General features: G+C 46.0%; 1 protein-coding gene across 1 annotated transcript in view; it reads left to right on the forward strand.

Annotated features, from left to right (window-relative positions):
- CELSR3 (cadherin EGF LAG seven-pass G-type receptor 3) overlaps positions 1–27,518 on the forward strand; it is a 171,699-nt gene that overhangs the window by 120,964 nt on the left and 23,217 nt on the right. The window contains exons 35-37 of the mRNA XM_069967922.1: positions 24,783–24,953; positions 25,653–25,792; positions 26,299–26,409. Of these exons, the coding sequence (XP_069824023.1) occupies positions 24,783–24,953; positions 25,653–25,792; positions 26,299–26,409 (422 nt within the window). The remainder of the gene's footprint in view (positions 1–24,782; positions 24,954–25,652; positions 25,793–26,298; positions 26,410–27,518) is intronic.

Below are 27,518 nucleotides of genomic sequence, written 5' to 3' on the forward strand. Positions count from 1 at the left end.
AAGAAAGAAGGTTTCACCATCACTACAGACACAGATTCTTTACTGTACGAGCAGTGAGACTGTGGAACTCTCTGCCACATGATGTTGTCATAGCTGATTCATTAAATAAGTTCAAGGGAGGCCTGGATGCTTTTCTTGAAAAATATAATATTACAAGTCATTGGCATTAGATCTCTGGTGATATGTTGAACCGGGGATTATTCTGATTGCCATTGGAGTAGGGAAGGAATTTTCTCCATGTGATAGGGCAATTGTCATCTGCCTCATAGGGGTCTTTGCCTTCCTCTGGATCAACCCAGTAGGATTTCTCTAGGTTCAACCTGATAGACTCTTGTCTTCTTTCAACCTTATTAACTATGCTACTATGAGTAAGCTGCCTCTAGTGGTGGCGCTGCCTCCTCCCACCCCTGCTAGCAGATTTGCTCTGCAATGACTGCGGCAGGTGCTTGGACGGTAGGCTTTATTTAGAGGCATACACCTCTTAGTAAATCCAGCCATGGAAAAGGAGGTGAGACTTTGATAAACTTTCCCCTAAGTGTTGATTTTTTTCTCTTTTCTCTTTTCTCTTTTCTGCAGAATAACAGAAATTTGGTCTGAGCTGCATCTAAACAGTAGGCGATAGGGGAAAGACATCAAGCCAGGGCTAACAAACATTTCAGAGTAAGTTGGAAAGGATAGGAAGTGGGGAGGAAAGTAGACAGGAGGTGATAGATTTTAGCTATACCCACAATGCACGCAAAGCAGTGGGGTTCTCCATACCAGGTGCAAAGAGGAAATTACTGTAAAAGGAAGTTAGTGAGAAAAAAGAAGAGACTGAGCTGAATGAACTGCATTCTTCCAAAATAATTCTAATTAAAAAATTTCCTACTGCTTTTGTATAGAGCAGTCACAGTGATTACAGTACTACCCCATTCTGCCCGTTCGTCTCTTCTGAGCCCTCTTAGTTGGAAGCCACCAATAAACATGTTTCCATAAGGTACAAAACGTCACAATCCAAGCACAAGCAAAGTGTATAGGCAGGATTTTCCATGCTATTTGCCATACTTTAACTAACTGTAACCTTTGTGTGAACTAGGAGCAAGATGCAGTGGACCAGAAATGTTTGTGTTCCTGCTCTGGTCTATGGACTCCACATTCAGTGTTAAACAGAGGACTCCAGCTCTGTCCACAGACCAACCACCAACACTTTTATGTGTCTGTATATTAAAGGGACTCTGTACCCACAATCTGCCCACCCCAAACCGCTTGTACCTTCTGATAGCTGCTTTTAATCCAAGATCTGTCCTGGAGTCCGTTCGGCCAGTGATGCAGTTATTGTTCTAAAAACAACTTTTAAACCTGTGCCAAACTGGTGTGCCTAGAGTAACTGTGCCCTAACTTTGCACCACCCGTTTGTCCCTCCTCTCCACCCTCTTCATCATTAGGAATGCCACTGGCAGGATTTTTCCTATTGCTATGAAGTGAAAACTGCACAGGTGCCTTAACGATACAGCCCATGTGCAGTGTTCACACAGGTGAGGAATGGGAGAAAATCTGGCTGGAGCATTCCTAATGATGAAGAGGGTGGGGAGAAGGGAGAGGGTGTGCCAGCCTTATGCATAGTCACTGTAGGCCACGCCAGTTTGGAACAGGGCTGCAAGTTTAAAAGTAGTTTTTTAGGACAATACCTGCATCACCTGTCGAACGGACCGCAGGACAGATCTTGGATTAAAAGCAGCTATCCGAAGGTACAAGTGGTTTGGGGGGGGGGGGGGCAGATTGTGGGTACAGAGCCACTTTAACTTAAATCCCAATGTTATCAGCAATCCATGGTCATATAGAGAAATTAGAGGTGAGCATGTACTATAATGCTTGAATGTTCATTACTCGAGTCATGTATTTTATGATGCTTGAGGGCTCCTTTCGAGTAATGAACCCATTAAAGTCAATTGGAGACTTGAGCATTTTTTCAGGGGCCTCCTATTCAGCAGAGGGGAGGGTGTCTGGTGCACCTGAAAACCTCAGAAAGCAATGGAAACACTGCGGAAATGGAACTGGCACAGCAGGGGGAGCAGGCATAGATGCAATAAAGAAATTAGTTAGACTGTATAACACTGGTACTATAGTGTATGGCAGATGATTTTTTTTGTGCTTGGTTTTCCATAAAAGGGATAACACTAATAAAAAAAAAAAGTTTTAGATATTAGTGTATATACTACTGTCAGCAAAAAAAAAGTATAGAACAGTATACAGTGGGGTATACTCAGTCACCACCACTACACTGTCACACTATAAAACTGGTTAGACTGTATAATACTAGTACTATACTGTATGGCAGATGTGTTTGTTTTTTTGTTTTTTTCAATATTTGTAGATAAATAACTATTACTAGCTAATGCTTTATACCAGTATACTATTTCATACAATACTGGTATATTGTAAGAATGAGCTTTTCTGTGTCAATCACACTGCTAGACTAGGGTCTATATACACCCAGGTCACCTGATGCAGCCAGCCAATCACTGCCATGACAGTGGGAAGGAGACTATTAATTTTATTTGAGCACCACGCGGTACTCGTTCAAGTATTGAGTACCACGATACTCGAGCAAATAGTCAGCTCCAACAAGCATGTTCGCTCATCTCTAAGATAAATGGTTGTGAAGATTTTTTTTTAAATTTGTTAGAATAGCTTAGTGGCTTGTATTTGTTGGTAATTGTTTAGGATTGTCTTTGCTCCTGCTTTAAATTAAATTATTACACAGTCCGATGTGAAGAGTAGATTGGCGCTTGCTTACAGAGCCTATTACAATATTACAAATGGCCTTAATAATCATTAAGCTCTTGCTTTAAAGGGATACTCAGGCATTGGTATATAGAAAATAATAAAGATGTTATACTTACCTCTCCACATTCCCCCATTGTTCTCCAGCCATTTCTCTGGGTCCCCCACTAACCGCAGCCACAGCTTCCACAGACAAACCTGTCTCTGCAGTGACTACCAGCTCAGCCAATCACTGACCGAAACAAGACATCACTGCCGCCAGTGATTGGCTGAGCGGTCTGTCACTGCAGAGACGGGTTTGTCTGCGGAAACTGCGGCTCTGGTCGGAAGGGGACCCAGAAACATAGCAGGAGGACTTGGAAGCATGGAGAAGCACAGGGAAGCATGCAGAGGTAAGCAAAACATCTTAATTATTTTCTATATACCGAGTACCCCTTTCAAAAGCCTTTGGCCACACATCAGCTATTACATGGTTGGTGGGCAATGACTTTTAAACATGTTGAAAGACAACGTCACTTTACTTATAGCAATGAGCATCGATAAGGATGCATAGGGTGCACATCCGTCCCCCGTACTGCAGTCAGTATTTGCAGAATTACAATGTTGAATTTGGTATCCAGTCCTGATGGGAAATGATATCCATCATGTGCAATTTACCAGAACTGTTCTAAAATGTTCTTTGTTTCCACGTTTTTTATGAGGAATTTGTCCCTTTGTCCGGACGCATGTTACTGGGCACATGCGTAAAGAGATCTATGGGTTCTTCCTATAGAAGAAATCTTCAAGGATCAGTGATTTACAAGACCCTGGTAACATATTATACAGTAGAGAATGTCCCCTAATCTATGACTTGCACAAATTCCTCCCACCCTTGTACTATATATAACTGGATGAGTTAGATTTTGGATGGTGAATTGGTCTAGAAGCAAAGGAGGCCAGATGATCCATGAAACGTGAGTCTCTTATATTTTCTTATGGAAGAAATTCATAACATTAAAAATCCGATAAATCACCAGTAAATATAATTACAGTTTCAATTGTTCAAAATGTATCATTGTCTCACAAGGTATGATGTATCTGAGTTGCCATTGTAACGGCTGCCTAGTAAATTGAGAAACGAAAAAGGGAATCAGGCAGATGGTTCACATACTATAGTTTTTTTTCATACACCAAGTACCACAGTACAGCACAAAATTCCTCTCCAGTTAAGCCAACAGTATAGTACAGCACAAAATACCTCTCCAGCAGAGGCATATACCATAGTACAGCACAAAATACCTCTCCAGCAGAGGCATACACCACAGTGCAGCACAAAATACCTCTCCAGCAGAGGCATATACCATAGTACAGCACAAAATACCTCTCCAGCAGAGGCATATACCACAGTGCAGCACAAAAAACATCTCCAGCAGAGGCATTTACCAGAGTGCAGCACAAAATACCTCTCCAGCAGAGGCATATACCATAGTACAGCACAAAATACCTCTCCAGCAGAGGCATATACCACAGTGCAGCACAAAAAACATCTCCAGCAGAGGCATATACCACAGTGCAGCACAAAATACCTCTCCAGCAGAGGCATATACCACAGTGCAGCACAAAATACATCTCCAGCAGAGGCATATACCACAATGCAGCACAAAATACCTCTCCGGCAGAGGCATATACCACAGTACAGCACAAAATACCTCTCCAGCAGAGGCATATACCACAGTGCAGCACAAAATACCTCTCCAGCAAAGGCATATACCACAGTGCAGCACAAAATACATCTCCAGCAGAGGCATATACCACAGTGCAGCACAAAATACCTCTCCAGCAGAGGCATATACCACAGTGCAGCACAAAATACATCTCCAGCAGAGGCATATACCACAGTGCAGCACAAACTACATCTCCAGCAGAGGCATATACCATAGTGCAGCACAAAATACCTCTCCAGCAGAGGCATATACCACAGTGCAGCACAAAATACCTCTCCAGCAGAGGCATATACCACAGTGCAGCACAAACTACATCTCCAGCAGAGGCATATACCATAGTGCAGCACAAAATACCTCTCCAGCAGAGGCATATACCACAGTGCAGCACAAAATACATCTCCAGCAGAGGCATATACCACAGTGCAGCACAAAATACCTCTCCAGCAGAGGCATATACCACAGTGCAGCACAAAATACATCTCCAGCAGAGGCATATACCACAGTGCAGCACAAAATACCTCTCCAGCAGAAGCATATACCATAGTGCAGCACAAAATACCTCTCCAGCAGAGGCATATACCATAGTGCAGCACAAAATACCTCTCCAGCAGAAGCATATAACATAGTGCAGCACAAAATACCTCTCCAGCAGAGGCATATACCACAGTGCAGCACAAAATACCTCTTCAGCAGAGGCATATACCACAGTGCAGCACAAAATACCTCTCCAGCAGAGGCATATACCACAGTGCAGCACAAAATACATCTCCAGCAGAGGCATATAACACAGTGCAGCACAAAATACCTCTCCAGCAGAAGCATATACCATAGTGCAGCACAAAATACATCTCCAGCAGAAGCATATACCACAGTGCAGCACAAAATACATCTCCAGCAGAGGCATATACCACAGTGCAGCACAAAATACCTCTCCAGCAGAGGCATATACCACAGTGCAGCACAAAATACCTCTCCAGCAGAGGCATATACCACAGTGCAGCACAAAATACCTCTCCAGCAGAGGCATATACCACAGTGCAGCACAAAATACCTCTCCAGCAGAGGCATATACCACAGTGCAGCACAAAATACATCTCCAGCAGAGGCATATACCACAGTGCAGCACAAAATACCTCTCCAGCAGTACCAAACACCATAGAGCAACACATGATACCTCCTCCTCCCCACAAAATGGCAAATAGCACAGTGCAGCACCACTGACAGCAGTACTGTAGTCAATCCTCCCCCTCCCCCACTGGTAGTAGTATTGCCTTTATGCCCACTCCTCCCCCACTCGCAACACTCTGTCTCCATTCCCTCTTCTGACCTACTGGGAGCAGTCTTGTCCCCATATCCACCCTCCCTCACTGGCAGCTGTACTGAACTCATTCCCACCCTTTCCCCACTAGAAGCTGTACTGCTTCATTACTACCCTACTGGCAGTTCTGTCCCCTTTCCCATCCTTCTTATTGTCAGCAGATCAGTCCCTATTCTATCTCCTTCACTGGTAAAAGTAATGTCCTCTTCCTACCCCTCCCCCACCAATAACAGCACTGACTCCCCAACCACAGGATTAGTAGATATGTAGGTAATAGCTCCAGGCTTCACAGCCATAGCAGACCTGAACATACCTCCCCCTCAAAAAGTCACCAGATTTACTGGCAAGGCTGACCAGGAGGTGGGAGACTAAAAAAAAAAAAAAAAAAAAAAAAAAAAGTACTTTTTCCCACTACTCCCTGGTGCTGCCCCCTGAAAGGTGCTGCCCTAGGCACCGGACCATGGGTGCCTAGTGGTAAATACGGTCTTGTATACTACCCTTGGATGCAGGGTACTAGCATCACAGCTCCGTTACCCTTTCTTACCTTCAGACCTGCACTAATGCAGACATAATGCTGGGCTAACAATATTAGTGAAGTTTCTTCTTTGGAGTCCTAGCTTTGTGCCAGCGCCTGGAAGAGACAGGACCTACAGAGCTTAACTGTATTGTCTCCTGAGGATATCAGTACAGCTACACCAGGAGAACAGTTGACCAGGCTAAAGTCTGGTGAACCTTTGAGGGTCCCACTTGGCTTTACTTCCCCAATATTAGCATTGCTTAAAAAATGGAACTTGCCAAATAAATGAGCTAATGACGTCAGACCGACAACTAATGAATTGAAATAAACCCAAAAGAGTATTATTCATTCATGCCAGGGGCTATGCCACCCCACGCCTCGATTGGCATTGTGCAGAATTATTGCGACTGTTAAAAGTCACAAATAAATCAGACAGAAACACGCACACTTCGCAAACCTCAAACACTTCAATTGACATTTAACACCCCTGACACTGTTAGATGGCTGTTAGATCAGGGAGACACATGGTACCTTTCATATATCTGTGTGTGGTTCCAGAACATAGAAAATGCATTTATTATATAAAGGAGGAGATTTATCAAACTGGTGTAAAGTAGACCTGGCTCAGTTGCCCCTAGCAACCAGTCAGATTCCACTTTCCATTTCTTGTAGATTCTTTGGAAAATGAAAGGTGGAATCTGATTGATTGGTAGGGGCAACTAATGCTGGGTTTACACAGAACAATTATCATGCGAATTTGCACGATAACGATCGAATTCGAACGATAATCGTACGTGTAAACGCAGTGAACGATCGCACGACAAGTGAGAAATCGTTCAATTTGATCTTTTAACTTCTTCTTAAATCGTCGTTCGTTGTTCGCAAAAAATTTGCCGATTGTTCCGTGTAAACTGTCGTCGCGTGATAGTCCAGCCGCCCACCGCCCGCAGCCCCGCCCGACGCCCGGCCCCCCACTCATCCGCAGCCCCCTGCGCCGGCTCGATCGCCGCCGCCGCTCTGATCGCCACCCCCGCCGCCCTGATCGCCACCCCCGCCGCCGCTCCGATTGCCACCCCCCCTGCGCCGCTCCCATCGCCACCCCCCCGCCGCCGCCGCCCCGATTGCCCCCGCCAACCCGGCCGCGAGCATAAGTTACCTGCTCCGCGTAGCAGGTCTTCAACATCCCCGACTCCGCTCTTCAGTGCACTGATCGGCTCCCCTCTTCAGCCAATCAATGCACGGCAGCACTGATTGGCTGAAGAGGAGCTGTTTGAAATTCCCGACTCCCCTCTTAAGCCAATCAGTGCTGCCTTGCATTGATTGGCTGAAGACAGGAGTCGGGAATTTCAAATGGCTCCTCTTCAGCCAATCAGTGCTGAAGAGCGAAGCCGGGTATGTCGAAGACCTGCTACGCGGAGCAGATAGCATATGCTCTCGGCCGGGCCCGCGCGGGCGATCAGAGCGGCGGCGGCGGGGGGGTGGCGATCGGACCGGCGGCGGGGGGGTGGCGATCGGTGCCGCGGGGGTAGCGATCGGAGCGGCGGCGGGGGTGTCGATCGGAGCAACAGTGGGGGCGATTGGAGCGGCAGCGGGGGGGGGGGGGATCGGAGCGGCGGGGGTGGCGATCGGGGCGGCGCAGGGGGCTGTGGTTGACTGTGGGGCCGGGCTGCGGATGAGTAGGGGGCCGGGCTGCGAGCGGGGGGCGGGCTGCGGGCGCGCGATCGCAGAACGATCGCAAAACAATTTTTCTGTACGATGTTATAAAAAAAAAACGTTACTTTGAAATCGTTAATCGTACGATGGGGCCAATTATCGCTCCGTGTAAACTTAGCATAAGACAATTTTACTTTACACCAGTTTAATAAATCTCCCCCATAGAGTCTATTTCCTGAGGTCTTGAAGTGCAGCAAGCTGTAACACCACCCTACTCCCCCCTCTCATACCTGACCCTGCTTGGGACTCAGCTTCCAGGTGTCAAGCAGACAGGGGAAAGAAAGGAGGCATTCCGGCTTGCAGCTATTCAGGAAAGTATGTCTCTGTATTCAGGAAGCACAGATGGATATATGAAAGGTACCATGTACCTCCTTGTCCTAACAGCTATCTAACAGTGTCGGCAGTTTGAAACATGAATGCGAATGTACTATCAGGTACACCGGCAGGATCCCGGTGGAGTGGACCTTTTTGGAAACGCTGCCTAGTCCCCGTGCTTGGTGACGCTCTTTTTTTAAGCAACGGTCCACCCTGGAGCACTGACTGGCCTTTAACTTCAAAGCAGCATCAATTCTTCTAGGTAGCTTTGTGGTAATCGCACCTGTTTTAGTTCCCAACCGTCACAATGATGTTATGTTGCTGGTTGGAATATAGCTCAGTCAATGATGATACAGTTGTGATGCTAACTCAGCAAACAGGTGTGGTGGTATACCTGCTTTGTTTAGTTGCTGCCTATATTGATCCCCAATGGTCGGTGACCTGCCAGGCTGTGATGGGTCCCGGGCTCTTATCACGGCGGTTCAGAGTGGGAAGTTGACCCACCCGGACTGTCATTACCGCCACCTACAGAAAGGGGAAAATGACCCAAGGATGGTGTAACTGATGTGTATAGGTGCTGGTGCAATGATCACTGAGTCCCAGTAGAATAAATAAAGTGGTTTTTACTAAAAGTCTCTTACAATACAGGATAGCTGTTCAATAGGTGACTTGAGCTCACTGAAGTGCTGAGGTAGAGAAGCAGTACTGGATTGGTTAGAGAGGAGTTTGTCAGGAGAGTAGAGGAATTCATTGGGAGAGCCCCAACCCAGTGTAGTAATGTGCTCTGCCGAAACTTGTGAGAAGAAATACTTGAAGAAGGATACTCGTGAAGTGAATACTTGTGTCCGTGTTTCGACTTTAATGTGGCTAGAACCACCTTCTGCCCTGCATTGTCAGGGTACCCGTCCTACAAGGGTGATACAAACCCCAGTCTTGGTTACCTGAGAGTAGTTAAGTGTCCGAAATTATCCAGTGTCACCTGCGCTGCGAGATAGAATACGTAGACCTTTATATGGTTGCTTTGCTCTATTCAGGTCAGTTCCTCTGTCTAGGATACCGCCCTGCTCCATTAAGAGACTTCTCGGCATTGGCTGGGGTGATCTCTTGTCCTCCTTTAGCTGTTTAGCACTCCATAGTGTCTGTAAATATAGCTTGGTGAAAGAAAGTCTCTGTGTTCTCCATACACGTGTCTGTGTCCACTACCACAGCTAGACTAGACTAGACTGTACCCTAGGGATTGTGTGTGTGTGTATGTATATATATATATATATATATATATATATATATAAATAACAGGGATAGGTAGAAGAAGAAAAGCTTCTCTCATTGGTTAGCACAGACCATGTGGTACAAACAGGCCCGGATTGGTAATCTGGCAAAGCGGGCACATGCCCGCTGGGCTGCCAGTATTACCAATCCGGGGGCCGCTGGTCCTGGCCCCCATGTGCGCCGGCCCTCAGCAGTGGCTGCAAGAATAGCACAGCCGGCCGCTGCGCTATTCATTCAGCCTCTGCAGAGAGCCGGCGCCCTGGCCCTTTAACTGTGAGCGTTCAAGATGAACGCTCACAGCTTGCAGCGGCCGCACTCTGCCTCTGACTGACAGAGCCAGGGAGCCATTGGCCCCCGGCCCTGCCAGTCACTCCTGTGGCCGGCCAGTCTTCCTAGCTGGAAGGTGTCAGGGCCGGCCCGGGGCTGCAGACGTGCCGCGCGCAGGCACGTCTGCAGGCACCTCTAACAGGACCCCAGCGGCTGACGTCACTTCCCTGACGCGCCGCTGAGGACCTGTGAGAAGAGACGCCGCCGACGCGCTGCAGCAGGGAGAAGAGGCTGCAGACTAAAGATCCGGGACCGGAAGGAGGAAGCTGTCGGGAGCGAGGTGACAGGTGAGAATGTGTGGTTTTTTTTTTTAACCCCTTAACATGTGGCCATGGTGGGGGGGGGGGGGGGGGGGTATTCTATATTGGGGGGGAGGCACAGGGGGGGGCTATTCAATATTGGGGGGGATGCACAGGGGGGGCTATTCTATATTGGGGGGGAGGCACAGGGGGAGGCTATTCTATATTGGGGGGATGCACAGGGGGAGGCTATTCTATATTGGGGGGAGGCACAGGGGGAGGCTATTCTATATTGGGGGGAGGCACAGGGGGAGGCTATTCTATATTGGGGGGAGGCACAGGGGGAGGCTATTCTATATTGGGGAGGCACAGAGGGAGGCTATTCTATATTGGGGGGATGCACAGGGTGGGCTTTTCTATATTGGGGGAGAGGCACAGGGGGGCTATTCTATATTGGGGGGGATGCACGGGGGGGCTATTCTATATTGGGGGGAGGCACAGGGGGGACTATTCTATATTGGGGGGAGGCACAGGGGGAGGCTATTCTATATGGGAGGATGCACAGGGGAGGCTATTCTATATTGGGGGGATGCACGGGGGGGGCTATTCTATATGGGAGGATGCACAGGGGAGGCTATTCTATATTGGGGGGATGCAGGGGGGGGCTATTCTATATTGGGGAATGCACGGGGGGGCTATTCTATATTGGGGGGATGTGGGGGAGGATATTCTATATTGGGGGGATGCACAGGGGAGGCTATTCTATATTGGGGGATGCACAGGGGGGCTACTCTATATTGGGGGATGCACAGGGGGGCTACTCTATATTGGGGGATGCACAGGGTGGCTACTCTATATTGGGGGATGCACGGGGGGGGGCTATTCTATATGGGGGATGCACGGGGGGGCTATTCTATATGGGAGGATGCACAGGGGGGCTATTCTATATGGGGGGATGCTCAGGGGGGCTATTCTATATGGGGGGATGCTCAGGGGGCTATTCTATATGGGGGGATGTTCAGGGGGGCTAATCTATATTGGGGGATGCACGGGGGGCTATTCTATATGGGGGATGCACGGGGGGGGGGCTATTCTATATGGGGGGATGCAGGGGGGGCTATTCTATATGGGAGGATGCACAGGGGGGCTATTCTATATGGGGGGATGCTCAGAGGGCTATTCTATATGGGGGGATGTTCAGGGGGGCTAATCTATATTGGGGGATGCAGGGGGGCTATTCTATATTGGGGGATACACGGGGGGGCTATTCTATATGGGGGGATGTACAGCAGGGGGGCTATTCTATATGGAGAGATGTGCAGCAGGGGAGGGGAGGCTATTATATATGGAGGGATGTATAGATGAGGATGTATAGAGGAAGATGTTGCTGGAGCATGAAGCCTAAAATGTCTGTCTGGCAGATCCCGTGGAGAGGAGTCATGGCCAGAGAAGCCTTCATGATGGCCGAAGCCAGATGGAGAAGAAAAGGAAAAGTGGACGTCTCTTCATGCAGAGAAGACGCCTACTGTGAGTGACAGGATGTAACTGCACTATAATCACCTATAAGGTCTGCAGAACCTTTATACAGCTGGGATCTACATCTGTATCAGGGTGTCAAATTCAGGCCCTCCAGGTGTTGCAAAACTACAATTCCCATCATGCTTTAGCTGTCCAGTCATGATGGGATCTGTAGTTTTGTAACAGCTGGAGGGCCGGAGTGTGACACCTGTGTTCTCTGGTCACTGCTTTGGGAGAATATTGGTCTTTATATAGCGGCTGTTATTTGGTGGATAGTGGTATCCAGTCCCCGTATGCTGAGGAGGTAGTGGGCATGGTGTGATGGTATAGTGGTATTATCCAGTCACCGTATGCTGAGAGTAGTGGACATGGTGTGATGGTATAGTGGTATTATCCAGTCACCGTATGCTGAGAGTAGTGGACATGGTGTGATGGTATAGTGGTATTATCCAGTCACCGTATGCTGAGAGTAGTGGACATGGTGTGATGGTATAGTGGTATTATCCAGTCACCGTATGCTGAGAGTAGTGGGCATGGTGTGATGGTATAGTGGTATTATCCAGTCACCGTATGCTGAGAGTAGTGGACATGGTGTGATGGTATAGTGGTATTATCCAGTCACCGTATGCTGAGAGTAGTGGGCATGGTGTGATGGTATAGTGGTATTATCCAGTCAACGTATGCTGAGAGTAGTGGGCATGGTGTGATGGTATTACTCGTCCTGTGTATTCTGGTATTATTGGTAATATTAGTGTTTTATATAGTGGATTGTATTCAGTCACAGTGTAGTGGTATTAGTCACTATGTGGTGATAATGGCCGTGCTCATGGTGTGGTGATATTATTTGTTACTTATATACTGGTAGTATAGGAAATATTGGTGGGTTTGCTTAGTGACAGTATGGCAGTAACGTGTACAGTATGGTGATAATATTTGCTTACTGGTGTTATTAACTATGAGAGTATCATGCACAGAAAGTTCTAGATAGATAGATAGAGAGATAGAGAGATAGATAGGAGATAGATAGATAGATGGGCGATAGATAGATAGATAGATAGATAGATAGATAGGAGATAGATAGATAGGAGATAGGGAGGGAGATGGATAGATAGGGAGGGAGATAGATAGATAGATAGATAGGAAATAGGAGATAGATAGATAGATAGATAGATAGATAGATAGATAGATAGATAGATAGATAGATAGATATAGTATAGGTATAGCTAGAGCAGCACAACTTGTTGTAGAAGGGTGCCAGCAGGTGGTCTTGACCAAGACTTCCAAATATATACAAAAAGGATCGCCCACAGCACTCCAGATAAGTTGAAAATTCAAAAAAGTGTTTTATTCCATGATGGTGCAGCACAGCAAACAAGTCAAAAGTGCGACGTTTCGACGACCTACCGTCGTCTTTTTCAAGCATGACTAACAGAAAACAACAGACCTCTTTATACATGTGTGGTAATTAGTGCAGGGACGTGATTGGTGCACAGGTGTTGGATTAATCAGAGTTTGACAGGCAAACACAATGTGAATACATTCTGAGTGTATAATACAAAAAGTGAAAAATTAGTGTATAATAAAAGATTAAGCTTAAGCCGGACGGCGGATTACATAATCATAAAGTTATGAACATAGATAAAAAAACATTTTTCTTTATATCATCACACTGTGATCCGGCTCACCACTCTGGCTGTTTGGGATTAAGGAACCTCAGGCAGACATACGCAGGTGCACTAAAGTGGAATGCTTTGTCAGTGCATCTACTGCGTGTAGTAACATTTCCTTGAGCGCTGTTCACATGCTGGTGTGGTCACATTTCCTTGAGCGCTGTTCACATACTGGTGTGGTCTCCGGTACTCGGAATGATTCTATTGTGCGGATGCTTCACCCCGGGTCTAAGTTGTCTGGCCCGGTACCGCTGTCTCCACTATCCTTTCTCGGATTCCAGAAAAAAAAATTTTTCAAAAAAATTTTTTCTAAAAATATTGGAACCCAGGCAACTTTTTTTCTTTCTTTTTTCTTATTGACTTTATCTGTGTGTGTTCACAAAGAGCGATTTACCGGGTGTGTTTTTTTTTGGAGCGTTAGTCTGAGAAAAGGCCAGGAGTGGCCATAGGAACCCAGGATGACGCGGTACCGAATACTTCGGGGTGATGCGATATCCATATAAGGGCTCCTTAAGTATCGGAACATACGCTACCAGACACACGTATGGGATCAAAAACTGGTGATTTTTTAAAAAAAATTTTTAGAAAAATTTTTTTTGAAAAATTTTTTTTTCTGGAATCCGAGAAAGGATAGTGGAGACAGCGGTACCGGGCCAGACAACTTAGACCCGGGGTGAAGCATCCGCACAATAGAATCATTCCGAGTACCGGAGACCACACCAGTATGTGAACAGCGCTCAAGGAAATGTGACCACACCAGCATGTGAACAGCGCTCAAGGAAATGTTACTACACGCAGTAGATGCACTGACAAAGCATTCCACTTTAGTGCACCTGCGTATGTCTGCCTGAGGTTCCTTAATCCCAAACAGCCAGAGTGGTGAGCCGGATCACAGTGTGATGATATAAAGAAAAATGTTTTTTTATCTATGTTCATAACTTTATGATTATGTAATCCGCCGTCCGGCTTAAGCTTAATCTTTTATTATACACTAATTTTTCACTTTTTGTATTATACACTCAGAATGTATTCACATTGTGTTTGCCTGTCAAACTCTGATTAATCCAACACCTGTGCACCAATCACGTCCCTGCACTAATTACCACACATGTATAAAGAGGTCTGTTGTTTTCTGTTAGTCATGCTTGAAAAAGACGACGGTAGGTCGTCGAAACGTCGCACTTTTGACTTGTTTGCTGTGCTGCACCATCATGGAATAAAACACTTTTTTGAATTTTCAACTTATCTGGAGTGCTGTGGGCGATCCTTTTTGTAGATAGATAGATAGATATATAGGAGATAGATAGATAGATAGATAGATAGATAGATAGATAGATAGATAGATAGGAGATAGATAGATAGGAGATAGGGAGGGAGATGGATAGATAGGGAGGGAGATAGATAGATAGATAGGAAATAGGAGATAGATAGATAGATAGATAGATAGATAGATAGATAGGAAATAGGAGATAGATAGATAGATAGATACGATAGATAAGATAGATAGATAGGAGATAGATAGATAGATAGATAGATAGATAGATAGATAGATATCCAGTAGGAAATATCTATCTACCAGCTTATTATGTAGCTTTGATTACACATGAGATCACAACCAGCAGACACATTTTAATAATTAAAACCTTACTACTTATACCGCCATTATATGGAGACATAGTCAGGATAAAAGGATTAAAAAAAATATAGTAACTTTTGTCCAAAAACAGCACCACCCCTGTCTTCGGGTTATGTGAGGTATTACAACTTGGCTCCATTCACTTCAATGGAACTGAGCTGCAATACCTCACTCAAACTGAAGAAGAGTGTGGCGCTGTTTCTGGAAGAAAGTGGCCATGTTTTTCTCCTTTAAAGGGAATCTGTGAGGTCCATACCAGGTCTAGGGCTGTAGATCTCAGCAGACAGGTGTGAGGGAGATATCACTGACAGGACCTTTAATCCAGTGTAAACTTTTATAATTGTCCTTTTCATTACCAACTAAAGTTTCACAACAGCAGCCACAGCAGCAGCACCCTATACGTCCATCAGTCAGGGCAGGAAGGGGCGGAGGCAGAAGGTGCTGCTGTTGCTCCACATCTGTGACACTTCAGCTGGTAATGGAAAGAATGATTATAAAGGTTTACACTGGACTAAAGGTCAGGTCCCTGACCTGTACGCTGGGATCTACAGCTGTGTACCTGGTATAGACCCCACAGATTCCCTTTAAGGGCACGTTCATACCTAATCCAATGCAGATTTGATGCTTCTGATTTAATCAGTTGAAATGAATGCATAAATATGCCGCATCAAATCCACAGCAGATTATGTTATAGCATTATTTTTAGGTGCTGATGGTGGGTTTCACATGTTTAAAGGGAACTAATAAGCCCGTTTGAGCTGATATGACTTTTATTCCCCGGCTCGTGACTAGATACAAGCGGGGAAGTAGTCATGGTGGTCGGCTCCCCGCTCGTATCTAGTCACTGCGCTCTGCCTGTCAGCGCGCTCAGAGGGGATGATTGACAGGCAGAGAGGTCCCTTACTGGCCTCTCTGCCTGTCAATCATCCCGCCGAGCGCGCTGACAGGCAGAGCGCAGTGACTAGATACAAGCGGGGAGCCGACCACCATGACTACTTCCCCGCTTGTATCTAGTCACAAGCCGGGGAATAAAAGTCATTTTCTCCGTTATAAAGCACCTGCTGCGGCCGTGGTCGGTATTTGTCGCGGCCGCTCCAGGTGCTTTATACAATGCTCCAGGGAACTAATCGGTTGATTGTTTCCCTTTAAGGGAGTAGTGGGGGACATGGCTAAATGAAGCAGAATTGATATACCATGATATGGTATGTGGGCTGCTGGGGTTTGATTGCCAGGGCTGATTTTAAGTCCCAGTCCGGCCCTGGGTACAAAAACAGTAACCCTATAGTGACTACAGCTGTGCAACACATAACAGAACCTGAACATAACACTGGCACCTTGTGGTACAACTGGAGAATGCACCTTCATTACCGCTGAAGGGATAACTTTCTGACCAGTGTCTAAACTACTTAACTGTGGGACACCCAAGCTTAAACACACTGTATTAGGGGACTGTAGACATCTTTTGATTTCAAACAAAAGTAAGCATTTTGCTTACTGCTAGAAAATTAAAACTTTTGCCTGGGAAAGACCTTGCAAATGCAGTATAACTACCTAAGGGGAAATATATTAAGATCTGTACCTGTCATAGATCATCCACGTATGGCAAAGTTTTTGTGCAAACCCTGGGGTTTGAGCAAAATGAGGCAAGGCATGACAGCGATAAATAGGAGAAAACCCGGGGGGTATTCCTAATGACAAGGAGGGTGGGGAGGAAGAAAAGAGAGGCATCGCAGGCCTAGGGCACAGACACTCTAGACCACGCCTTATTGACCCGGCTGCAGCAGATTAAAAGACCAAATTTTCCCTTAACCCAGGCACCGGGAATGACTGGGAAGGGCTTACTTTATTCAAATGGACGGTACCAATTGTTTAGCGAGGGGCGGGGGTAAGGGGGTTAGTGGGATACAGTATAATTTTAAGACGAGCATGTCTTGCCATGCTGTATGACCTGTGACATGAATCTGTCTTCAACAACCTCGCCTTTGTAGCAGAGTTTGGCTATAATGTGTGTTATCCCACCACTGGTGTTTATCTTGTGCACCTGTCCTAAAGTTCACACTCAGGTTAAGTGATGGATGAAGTATGTAGTTTCCCCACTAGGTGTCACTGTCGTTTTTACATAGTAACATAGTAAATAAGGTTGAAAGAAGACAAGCGTCCATCAGGTTCAACCTAGGAAAATCCTACTGTGTTGATCCAGGAAGGCGAAAAACCCCTATGGGGCAGAAGACAACCGCCCCACCACAGGGAGAAACTCCCCCCCCCCCCCCCCCCCCCCCCCCCCCCCCCCGACTGCAATGGCAACCAGAACAATCCCCGGATCAACGTATCACCAGAAATCTAATGCCCATAACTTGTAATATTATATTGTTCAAGAAAAGTATCAAGGCCTCCCTTGAACTTATTTAATGAATCAGCCATGACAACCTCATGTGGCAGAGAGTTCCACAGTCTTACTGCTCGTACAGTAAAGAACCCGCGTCGATGCTGATGATGAAATCTTCTTTCCTCTAGACGTAGAGGATGCCCCTTGTCATTGTTACAGACCTAGGAGTAAAAAGACCACTACAAAGATCTCTGTACTGTCCATTCATATATTTGTACGTTGTGATCAGATCGCCCCTAAGACGTCTTTTTTCTAGCGTAAATAACCCCAAGCTTGATAACCTGTCTTGGTACTGTAACCCACCCATTCCCTTAATGACCTTTGTTGCCCTCCTCTGCACCCGCTCCAGTTCACCTATGTCCTTCTTATATACCGGTGCCCAGCCCAAAACTGTACACAGTATTCCATATGTGGTCTGACTAGTGATTTATAAAGAGGCAAAACTATGTTCTCATCTTTAGCATCTATACCTCTTTTGATGTATCCCATTATTTTATTAGCCTTGGCAGCTGCTGCCTGGCACTGATCACTAAAGTTGAGTTAACTGTCCACCAATACCCCCAGGTCCTTTTCGGAAGTAGTTTTACCCAGTGTTTTATTATTTAGCACATAACTGTACTTATTATTTCTATGGCCCAAGTGCATAACCTTACATTTATCCACATTAAACTTCATTTGCCATTTCTCCGCCCAAGCCTCTAGCTTCTCCAAATCCCTCTGTAATATGATATTATCCTCCTCTGTACTGATTACTTTACCCAGTTTAGTATCATCTGCAAAAATGGAGATTCTACTCTGTAGCCCCTCTATAAGATCATTAATAAAAATATTAAAAAGAAGTGGACCCAACACTGACCCCTGCGGTACCCCACTAGTAACTAAAACCCAATCTGAATATTTTCCATCAATGACCACCCTCTGTTTTCTATCACACAACCAGTTACTTACCCATTTGCAAACGTTTTCCCCAAGTCCCAGCATCCTCATTTTGTAGACCAACCTTTCATGCGGCATTATATCAAATGCCTTTGAAAAGTCCAGATACACAACATCCACAGCCTCCCCCAGGTCCAGTCTATAACTTACCTCTTCATAGAAGCTGATCAGATTAGTCTGACAGGACCGATCCCTCATAAATCCATGCTGGTGCTGCGTCATAAGATTATTTTCATTAAGATACACGAGTATAGCATCTCTTACAATCCCCTCAAATACTTTACCTACTATAGATGTTAGACTTACGGGCCTGTAGTTTCCAGGATCACTCCTTGACCCCTTCTTGAATATTGGTACCACATTAGCTATGCGCCAGTCCTGTGGAACAATCCCTGTCATAATAGAATCTTTAAATAATAGGAATACTGTCCAACACAGTATTTAATTCTTGCAAAACTCTAGGATGGATACCTTCTGGGCCCGGTGACTTATGGATTTTAATGTTTTTAAGGCGTTTCCCCACTTCTTGTTGTGTTAGGCAGGTGAGATTTATGGGAGGATTAACATTATCCCTAATCATGTCGTCTGTTATGGGATTCTCCTCTGTGAATACAGTAGAGAAGAATGTATTTAGTAGATTGGCCTTTTCCTCTTCCCCCTCCACCATTACACCCAGATTATTTTTGAGGGGACCAACATTTTCGGTTTTAAGTCTTTTGTTATTTATATAGGTGAAGAACATTTTGGGATTTGTTTTACTTTCTGTGGCTATCCTTCTTTCTGTTGCTATTTTTGCTTCTTTTATTTGCGTTTTACACATTCTATTCTTCAGTCTATAGTTGCTCAATGCTTCCCCACTACCTTCTTGTTTTAGTAGTCTGAATGCTTGTTTCTTATCATTTATTGCACCCCTTACAGCTGTAGTTAACCACATTGGATTTCTCTTATTTCTACTACGTTTATTCCCATATGGTATGTGTCTTTCACACGATTTACCCAGGATGCTCTTAAATATGTCCCATTTCTCTTGTGTACTTTTATTTCTGAAGGCATTGTCCCAGTCTATGTTCCCAAGGTCCTCTCTTAGTTTTTGGAAATTAGCCTTCCTGAAATGTAATGTTTTTGTAGCCCCTCTACTAATAATTTTATTGAAGGATAATTGAAAACTTACTATGTTATGGTCACTATTACCTAGGTGACCCCCCACCTCTATTTTTGATATTCTGTCGGGCCTATTGGTTAAGATCAGGTCCAGAAAGGCCCCCCCTCTTGTTGGCTCCTCTACTAGTTGGGAAAGGTAATTATCTTTTACTATTTCCAAAAACCTGCTTCCCTTCCTGGAGCTGCAGGTTTCTGCTTTCCAGTTGATATTTGGGTAGTTAAAGTCCCCCATAATAATGACTTCCCCCTGCTTCGCTGCCACATCTATTTGTCTTATAAGAAGATTTTCTGATTCTTCCACTATACTTGGAGGTTTATAACTCACTCCTATAAGAATTTTATTATTCTTCGTCCCTCCCCTTATTTCTACCCAAAAAGACTCCACATTATCATCACATATATCCTCCCGCAGAATAGGCTTAAGGCATGATTTAACATATAGACCAGGGGTCCTCAACTGGCGGACCGCGCTCCGAACCCGGACCGCGGAGGCCAGCTGTCCGGACCCCTGGTCAGACCTCCTAACCGCCCCTGATCCGGTCCGTCCCGGGGCGGTTAGGAGGTCCCGCTCCCCACCGCACTGCCTCCCGCCCCATAGGCGTACTGTCCTTAGATGTCAGTACGCCTGTGGGGCTGGGGGCAGTGTCGGTCTGGCCCCCGGCTGATACGCGCTCTCTGGGGATGTCCCGGGGATTCCCCAGCAGAGCGCGCACCACAGACCTCAGTGTACGCTGCCGGCCTGTCCTTCCCGGAAGTGCAGGCCGGCGGCGTACGCTGAGGTCACTGATTCGCGCTCTGCTGGGGAATCCCCGGGACATCCCTACAGAGCGCGTATCAGCCGGGGGCCGGACCGACGGGAAGAGAAGAAGACAGCCGCAGCGGGGAACGAGGTGCTAGGTGAGTTGTTTTTGTTATTTTTTTTTTCTGTCTGGGGGGCATCTACAAGGGGAGAGCGCACAGGTGGACTATATACTACAGGGGGGACCTCACAGGGGGCTATATACTACTGAGGGGGCTATATACTACTGGGGGGAGCGCACAGGGGGCTATATACTACAGGGGGGACCTCACAGGGGCTATATACTACTGAGGGGGCTATATACTACTGGGGGGAGCGCACAGGGGGTTATATACTACAGGGGGGACCTCACAGGGGCTATATACTACAGGGGGAAAGCACAAGGGGGGCTATATACTACTGGGGGGGACTTCACAGGGGGCTATATACTACTGGGGGGAGAGCACAGGGGCGCTATATACTACTGGGGGGAGCTCACAGGGGGCTATATACTACAGGGGGACAGCGCACGGGGGGGCTATATACTACAGGGGGAGCTCACAGGGGGCTATATACTACAGGGGGGAGCTCACAGGGGGGCTATATACTACTTGGGGGGAGCTCACGGGGGCTATATACTACTGGGGGGAGCTCACAGGGGGCTATATACTACAGGGGGAGAGCTCACAGGGGGCTATATACTACAGGGGGAGAGCACAGGGGGGCTATATACTACTGGGGGGAGCTCACAGGGGGCTATATACTACTGGGGGACAGCGCACAGGGGGCTATATACTACAGGGGGAGAGCGCACAGGGGGGCTATATACTACTGGGGGAGCTCACAGGGGGCTATATTCTACAGGGGGAGAGCGCACGGGGAGGCTATATACTACTGGGGGGAGCTCACAGGGGGCTATATACTACAGGGGGAGAGCGCACAGGGGGGCTATATACTACTGGGGGAGCAACAGGGGGCTATATACTACTGAGGGAGAGCGCACGGGGAGGCTATATACTACTGGGGGGAGCTCACAGGGGGCTATATACTACTGGGGGACAGCGCACAGAGGGCTATATACTACAGGGGGAGAGCGCACAGGGAGGCTATATACTACTGGGGGGAGCTCACAGGGGGCTATATTCTACAGGGGGAGAGCGCACGGGGAGGCTATATACTACTGGGGGGAGCTCACAGGGGGCTATATACTACAGGGGGAAGCGCACAGGGGGGCTATATACTACTGGGGGAGCAACAGGGGGCTATATACTACTGAGGGAGAGCGCACAGGGGGGGCTATACACTACTGGGGGAGCAACAGGGGGGCTATATACTACCAGGGCTGTCACCCCCTTTGTACCTAATATCAAAGGCCTGGTGACAGAGAAAAAAATGCCAGTTTTCCCGCTAATAAGCAGCAATTCTATATATAAATAGTTGAACGTTTGTGACAAAGTAACAAAACACGTTTCCTACTGATGTTCAGCTCGGACCTTCACCTGACTATAGACCCCGGTAAGTGGACCTTCACTAAAAGTTGTTGAGTACCCCTGATATAGACAGACCCCTCCCCCTTTCTTATTTTTACGGTCATTTCTGAATAGACTATAACCCTGGATATTAACGGCCCAGTCATAGGTCTCGTCCAGCCATGTCTCGCTTATCCCCACTATATCATATTTCTCTTCAACCATTATGAGTTCTAATTCCTCAGCTTTATTAGTGAGGCTTCGAGCATTAGTATACATACATTTAATATATTTGTCCATATTCCCTTTCCTTTTATCACTAGTGACTATTCTAACCCCTCCCGCCGCTCCACCCCCAGTTCCATAATCTAGGCCCAGCTCTCCATCTACTCTGTCTTTACTTACTATATTGTAGTTGCCCTCCCCCCCGATCCCTAGTTTAAACACTCCTCCAACCTCTTAGCCATCTTCTCCCCCAGCACGGCTGCACCCTCCCCATTGAGATGCAGCCCGTCCCTACCGTAGAGCCTGTAACCGACCGAGAAGTCGGCCCAGTTCTCCATGAACCCAAACCCCTCTATCCTACACCAGCTCTTGAGCCACTTATTTACCTCCCTAATCTCCCGCTGTCTCTCAGGTGTGGCTCGTGGTACAGGTAATATTTCGGAAAATATCACCTTGGAGGTCCTAGTTTTAAGCTTTCTGCCTAAGTCCTTGAAATCGTTTTTAAGGACCCGCCACCTACCTCTAACTTTATCATTGGTGCCAATGTGCACCATGACTGCTGGGTCATCGCCAGCCCCTCCCAGTAATCTGTCAGCCCGATCCGCGATGTGACGAACTCGAGCGCCAGGAAGGGAACACACTGTTCGACGATCCCGGTCTTTGTGACAGATTGCCCTGTCTGTCCCCCTAATAATTGAGTCCCCCACTACCAGTACCTGCCTGGCCTGCCCTGAACTCCTGTTTCCCACCTTACTGGAGCAGACACTCCCCTGGCTTTCAGAGGCAGTGTCCTGCTGCAGCAATGCCACCCCTGAATCAACATCCCCCTCATCCGCCAATTTGGCAAACTTGTTGGGGTGTGCCAGATCAGGACTGGCCTCCCTCACACTCTTCCCTCTACCCCTTTTTCTAACTGTGACCCAACTAGCTGCCTCTTCCTCCTGTACCTCCATGCTATCACTCTCTCCCCCATCTACCCCTTGGAGTGCTTGCTCAGTGAGAAGCAGACCCCTTTCCAGTTTGCTAATGCATCTCAATCGTTGCAGCTGCTCATTTAGATCCAGGATCTGGGCTTCCAAACCAGCAACATGCACACATCTCCCACAATGGTATGCACCCTCGATCGGTTGATCAAGGATTGTATACATCGCACAAGATGTACATTGGGCCACATTGTCAAACATGGCGCTCATTTATATGGGGATATTATGTATAAAGAAAGAAAAAACAAACAAGCAACAAAAGCAAACAATGTGTTCAAAAGCAAATAAACAATTTGTTTTCCTCTAAAACTCCACGAATCTAAAGTCCCAGAATATTAAAGTCCCACACTTGAGACAAAAACACACTTTAGATCAAAAACTCGCACGCTCCAAAACTCGCTCACAATACCATATAAAAGTACTTAGCTTGCAGAGTTTGTTGCTTCTGGCTCCTGTGTTATTTCTTATGCACAGCTGAAGGTCATGGGTTAATTGTTCTGTGTCATGTGGTTTGTGCTGACCTCTAGGAGGTACTCTTTCTCTTCTGTCCTATCTTGTTCCCTCTCTGTCTCACACACACACACACACACACACACACACTGTAGGAGGAGTTAGCTCTGTGTGGGAGGAAGTGCAGAGAGTTAGTGAAGTAAGAGGAGCTGACCCCAGTAGGACAAAGCTACCAGCATTAAAAAGGTCTACATATCCTAGTGCGCAGTGCAGGTCGACTGGGAAAACTCTGACACCTTGGTACACCCAGATATCTGACGACTGGGACTCATACTACCCTAGCATGACGATTAGCTTGCAATTGCAGGGCAGTAGGTGGTCAGACATAGGTCTAATGTGAGTACGAGTATCACTTATCTACTGATATCTACACCACAGTTTCGGCAGAGTAAAGGATCTACACTGGGCAAGGGCTCCTCTGGCAAACTCCTCTCCTCTTCTCTCTACATCTACAAAGCACTACTACTATTTCTACCAAAGGTCTTACTCTTTCCAAGCACCTACTAAGTCAGCACTTCAGTCTGTGTCAAGATTTGCACTGTTTAAAAAGCGTGTACTGTTCACCTGCAACGTCATCCAGTAAATTGTTATACTTTTGTATGAAGCACACGGGGCTCTGTCATCTTCTGTCTGCACCTGCACCTATACACACACCACCACACACCTTGGGTTATTTTTCCCCTTCTCTGTGGGTGGCGGTACCGACATCCCGGGTGGGTCAACTGCCACTCCAGGTTGCCTTGATAAGAGCCCATGGATGCCTGCAACAAATGCGGAGGTTACCGACCATAAACCGGCCATATACAAAATAGGTACCAACATCACACCTGTGTGCTATTACAGCACTGGCGTCACAACAAGTAACATCTACATCACTGGCCGAGTAGTAGAGACCACCATAAAGGACTATAATTGTAAAAAATCCCTGACTTTGTGCAAGTGTACCAAGAAGAATTGATGCTGTTGAGAAGGGCGTTCACCCCAAATACTGATGTGATTTACATTTCACTTCTGTTCGTTCACTTTGCATTTTGTTTATTGATAAAAAGAAACTATTAACACATTTTTGAAAGTGTTATTTTCCAGACCTGCCTAAAATATTTTCATAGTACTGTAATATAATAATATGTGATATTGTTGGGTAGGGCATTAATCAGGACACAGTAATGTCTAATAATATTATATATTGAAAGTCTTGGAATTTTCTTTCATTAACTATTGTCTTAAGTCTGGAGGACAAACACTTCACTGTTCACTAGCAGAATCCTTCCGTGTGTCTTGGCAGGTTTTAATACAGTACATGTAGAGTTGCATACTTAGCCCATTCATGCAAAGGACATTATCAGAGCCTTAGTAAATTCCCAACTCCCAGTCATGGAGAACAAGGAGCTGAAGAGTCAACATGTGAGATACTGCGTTGAACGTCCTGTGTTTCATGAGCAAGAAATTGGGCATTCATTGCCCAGGTCCAGTAATACCATACAGTCCCTTGTTGGTGCAGCCAGACGTAAAGTCAGGTAAGTGAGGGGTTTACCATTGTGTGTAAGCATTGGACCTGCATCATTTTCATTTTCTATGCTGCAAGCTTTGGGCTGTGTGCACACAATGCAGTTGCATGCAGTGTAGTGGTACTACACCATTTCTGTAAAGACAGAACTGCAATAAAAATCCAACATGTGTGAACAGAGCCTTTAAAGTTTCACCATAATCAGGTGGAGAGGTGGAGTTCCCTCTTAATGGACCTGGACAGGTGAGAATTGAAATCCATTATTTTGGTAAAGATGGATCCTATTAATCAATAGAGCAGCTCCTGGTGGCTGTCCATAGAAGAGAATTCTGAATATGTCCCCATTTACACCACTATTAATTATTCTTAGAATGTTAGGGTTAATTTTTCTGCAAAATCCACTGAACCCTCGTTGAAGGGAAGACCAACATATTGGGGTCCCTGTCCCACTATTTATTAATAGCTCTGGAAAGGAGGGTCCTTTAGCAAACCATATTACCCATCATAAAGATGATTCCCCTCTAGAGTGCTCATTACCACTATAGGGGACATCTATATGACATTGGCTGTGGACATTCATAGAACTTGTATGGATGTGTAAGCCCCCTAATCCAGATTTTCAAACTATAAGGATATGGTCTTCTAAAATGTCAGTGTTCACACCTAATATCACACTTTATGCACTTTATGCACTTTATGCATCTTATAGCTGTTCTAGATCAAAAGCAAAGGCCTTGTTGTACCAATTCCTCCCAATTCTCCACTGGCTGCCGCACTACCCAGTCAAGGAATGGATTCTGGGGGATATTGTGTCTGGGATCAGCGTGGGGATCCTTCAGCTTCCACAAGGTAAGGTTACCTAGAACTAATATAGCATGTTATGGCGCAGCAACTGGCATCCTGTAGTTAAGGATGGAGGGATGGAGAGGCGGTGCAAGCATAGGGCACAGACACTCTAGGCCAGGCCAATTTGACACAGGGCTGCAAGTATAAAAGTTGTTTTATAGGACAATAAAAGCTTCACCTGCGAACAGACCCCAGGACAGATTTTGGATTAAAAGTAGCTATCCAAAGGTACAAGTGGTTTGGGGGGCAGATTGTGGGTACAGAGTGACTTTAAAGCTTCCTGTTATTGCACCAGTCTCTGTATCAGTGAATGGAGCAGCTGTCAACTCTCAGTTACTTGATTCTAAGGATTTAGTAGCTTGCTCAATTAAATCATGGAAAGACCTCTGTATGGGTGGTAGTCTCTTCCTCTTCCTCATCTTAACAACCGTAGAAAATAGCACAGAGGAAGTTTTGACAACTATACACACTCACAATTCCGAACAATGTATCCCCTTTCTTTTTCATAGGTTTGGCATATGCCCTTCTGGCTGGAGTTCCACCAGTTTTTGGATTATATTCCTCCTTTTTCCCAGTGTTTGTTTACTCTTTTTTTGGCACATCTAGGCACGTGTCAGTAGGTGAGTTATCAAAAACTAAAAAAAAAAATACTTTGTAAGGTGAACTCAGAACTCCCATAATCTAGTTTACTAATGCTGCGTTTACACGGAGCAATAATTCGCCCAATCGATCATTTAACGATTTTAAAGCAACGATTTGGTTTTTATAACGATCAGCATTTAGAAGAATAAATCATTAGAAAAATCTTTGAAAATTCGTAAGAAAAATCGTTATTGCGATCGTTTTTAAGATCGCTTAAGCCCATCTTTTACATAGGGTAAATCAGTGAAAGACTGTTTACACAAAGCGATCTGCAGATTTTCAGCGAACGACGAACGATGATTTAAGAGACATTGAAGATCAAAATAAACGATTTCTCGCTTGTCGTTTGATCGTTTTCTGTGTTTACACAGTACGATTTTCGCTCAAATGCAGTAGTTTATGCGAAAATTAGAATGATAATCATGTGTAAACGCTGCATAATACTAAAAGATCAACTGAAATTAATGAGGCAGTTACAACCACAGGTGTCTGCTAGTTCACTGTGTAGAATAGAGTCAATGCGCAGGTTGTCAGTAGAGATGAGCGAACCGGTTCGGCCAGTATGGGATCCGGTTCGGATTTTTCCCAAAATCCGAGTCCAATCTGATTCGGATTTTTGGAAATCCGCTCCGATTTTTTTTTTCTTGCTTTCTAAAATGGCAGCCGCCATTCTAGAGAGCAGGAAGTGTAGCGGGCGGGAAAAGCACTTTCCCATGATGCCCGGAACACATCCAATCAGCAGGGATCTTGCACTAGCCCTCCCCCTGTGTGACGTTGGTATTGCTTTAGGAGGAGCGGTTACATGACCGCACCACGCAGTCTGCACAGAGAGAGGAAGGAGGTTGTTACTGGCTGCAATGCACACAGCTCATGATTATCAAAATGCTGCTGGTGCTGCTGCTGCTGCTGTTGTGTACTACAGACTACTGAGAAGATATTGTAGCAAAGGAAAGGGAAGATTAGGAAAGCGGAGAGGAGAAACATCTAGTGATTGAGAGAGAAATATAGAGAGGCAAAAAAAAGATAGATTAGGCATAGGACAGCAAAGGGTGCACGGAACGAAAACGTGCTGTACAGATATACAAGT

The sequence above is a fragment of the Dendropsophus ebraccatus genome, chromosome 4 (genome assembly GCF_027789765.1).
Source record: "Dendropsophus ebraccatus isolate aDenEbr1 chromosome 4, aDenEbr1.pat, whole genome shotgun sequence".
In the NCBI taxonomy this organism is placed as follows: Eukaryota; Metazoa; Chordata; class Amphibia; order Anura; family Hylidae; genus Dendropsophus; species Dendropsophus ebraccatus.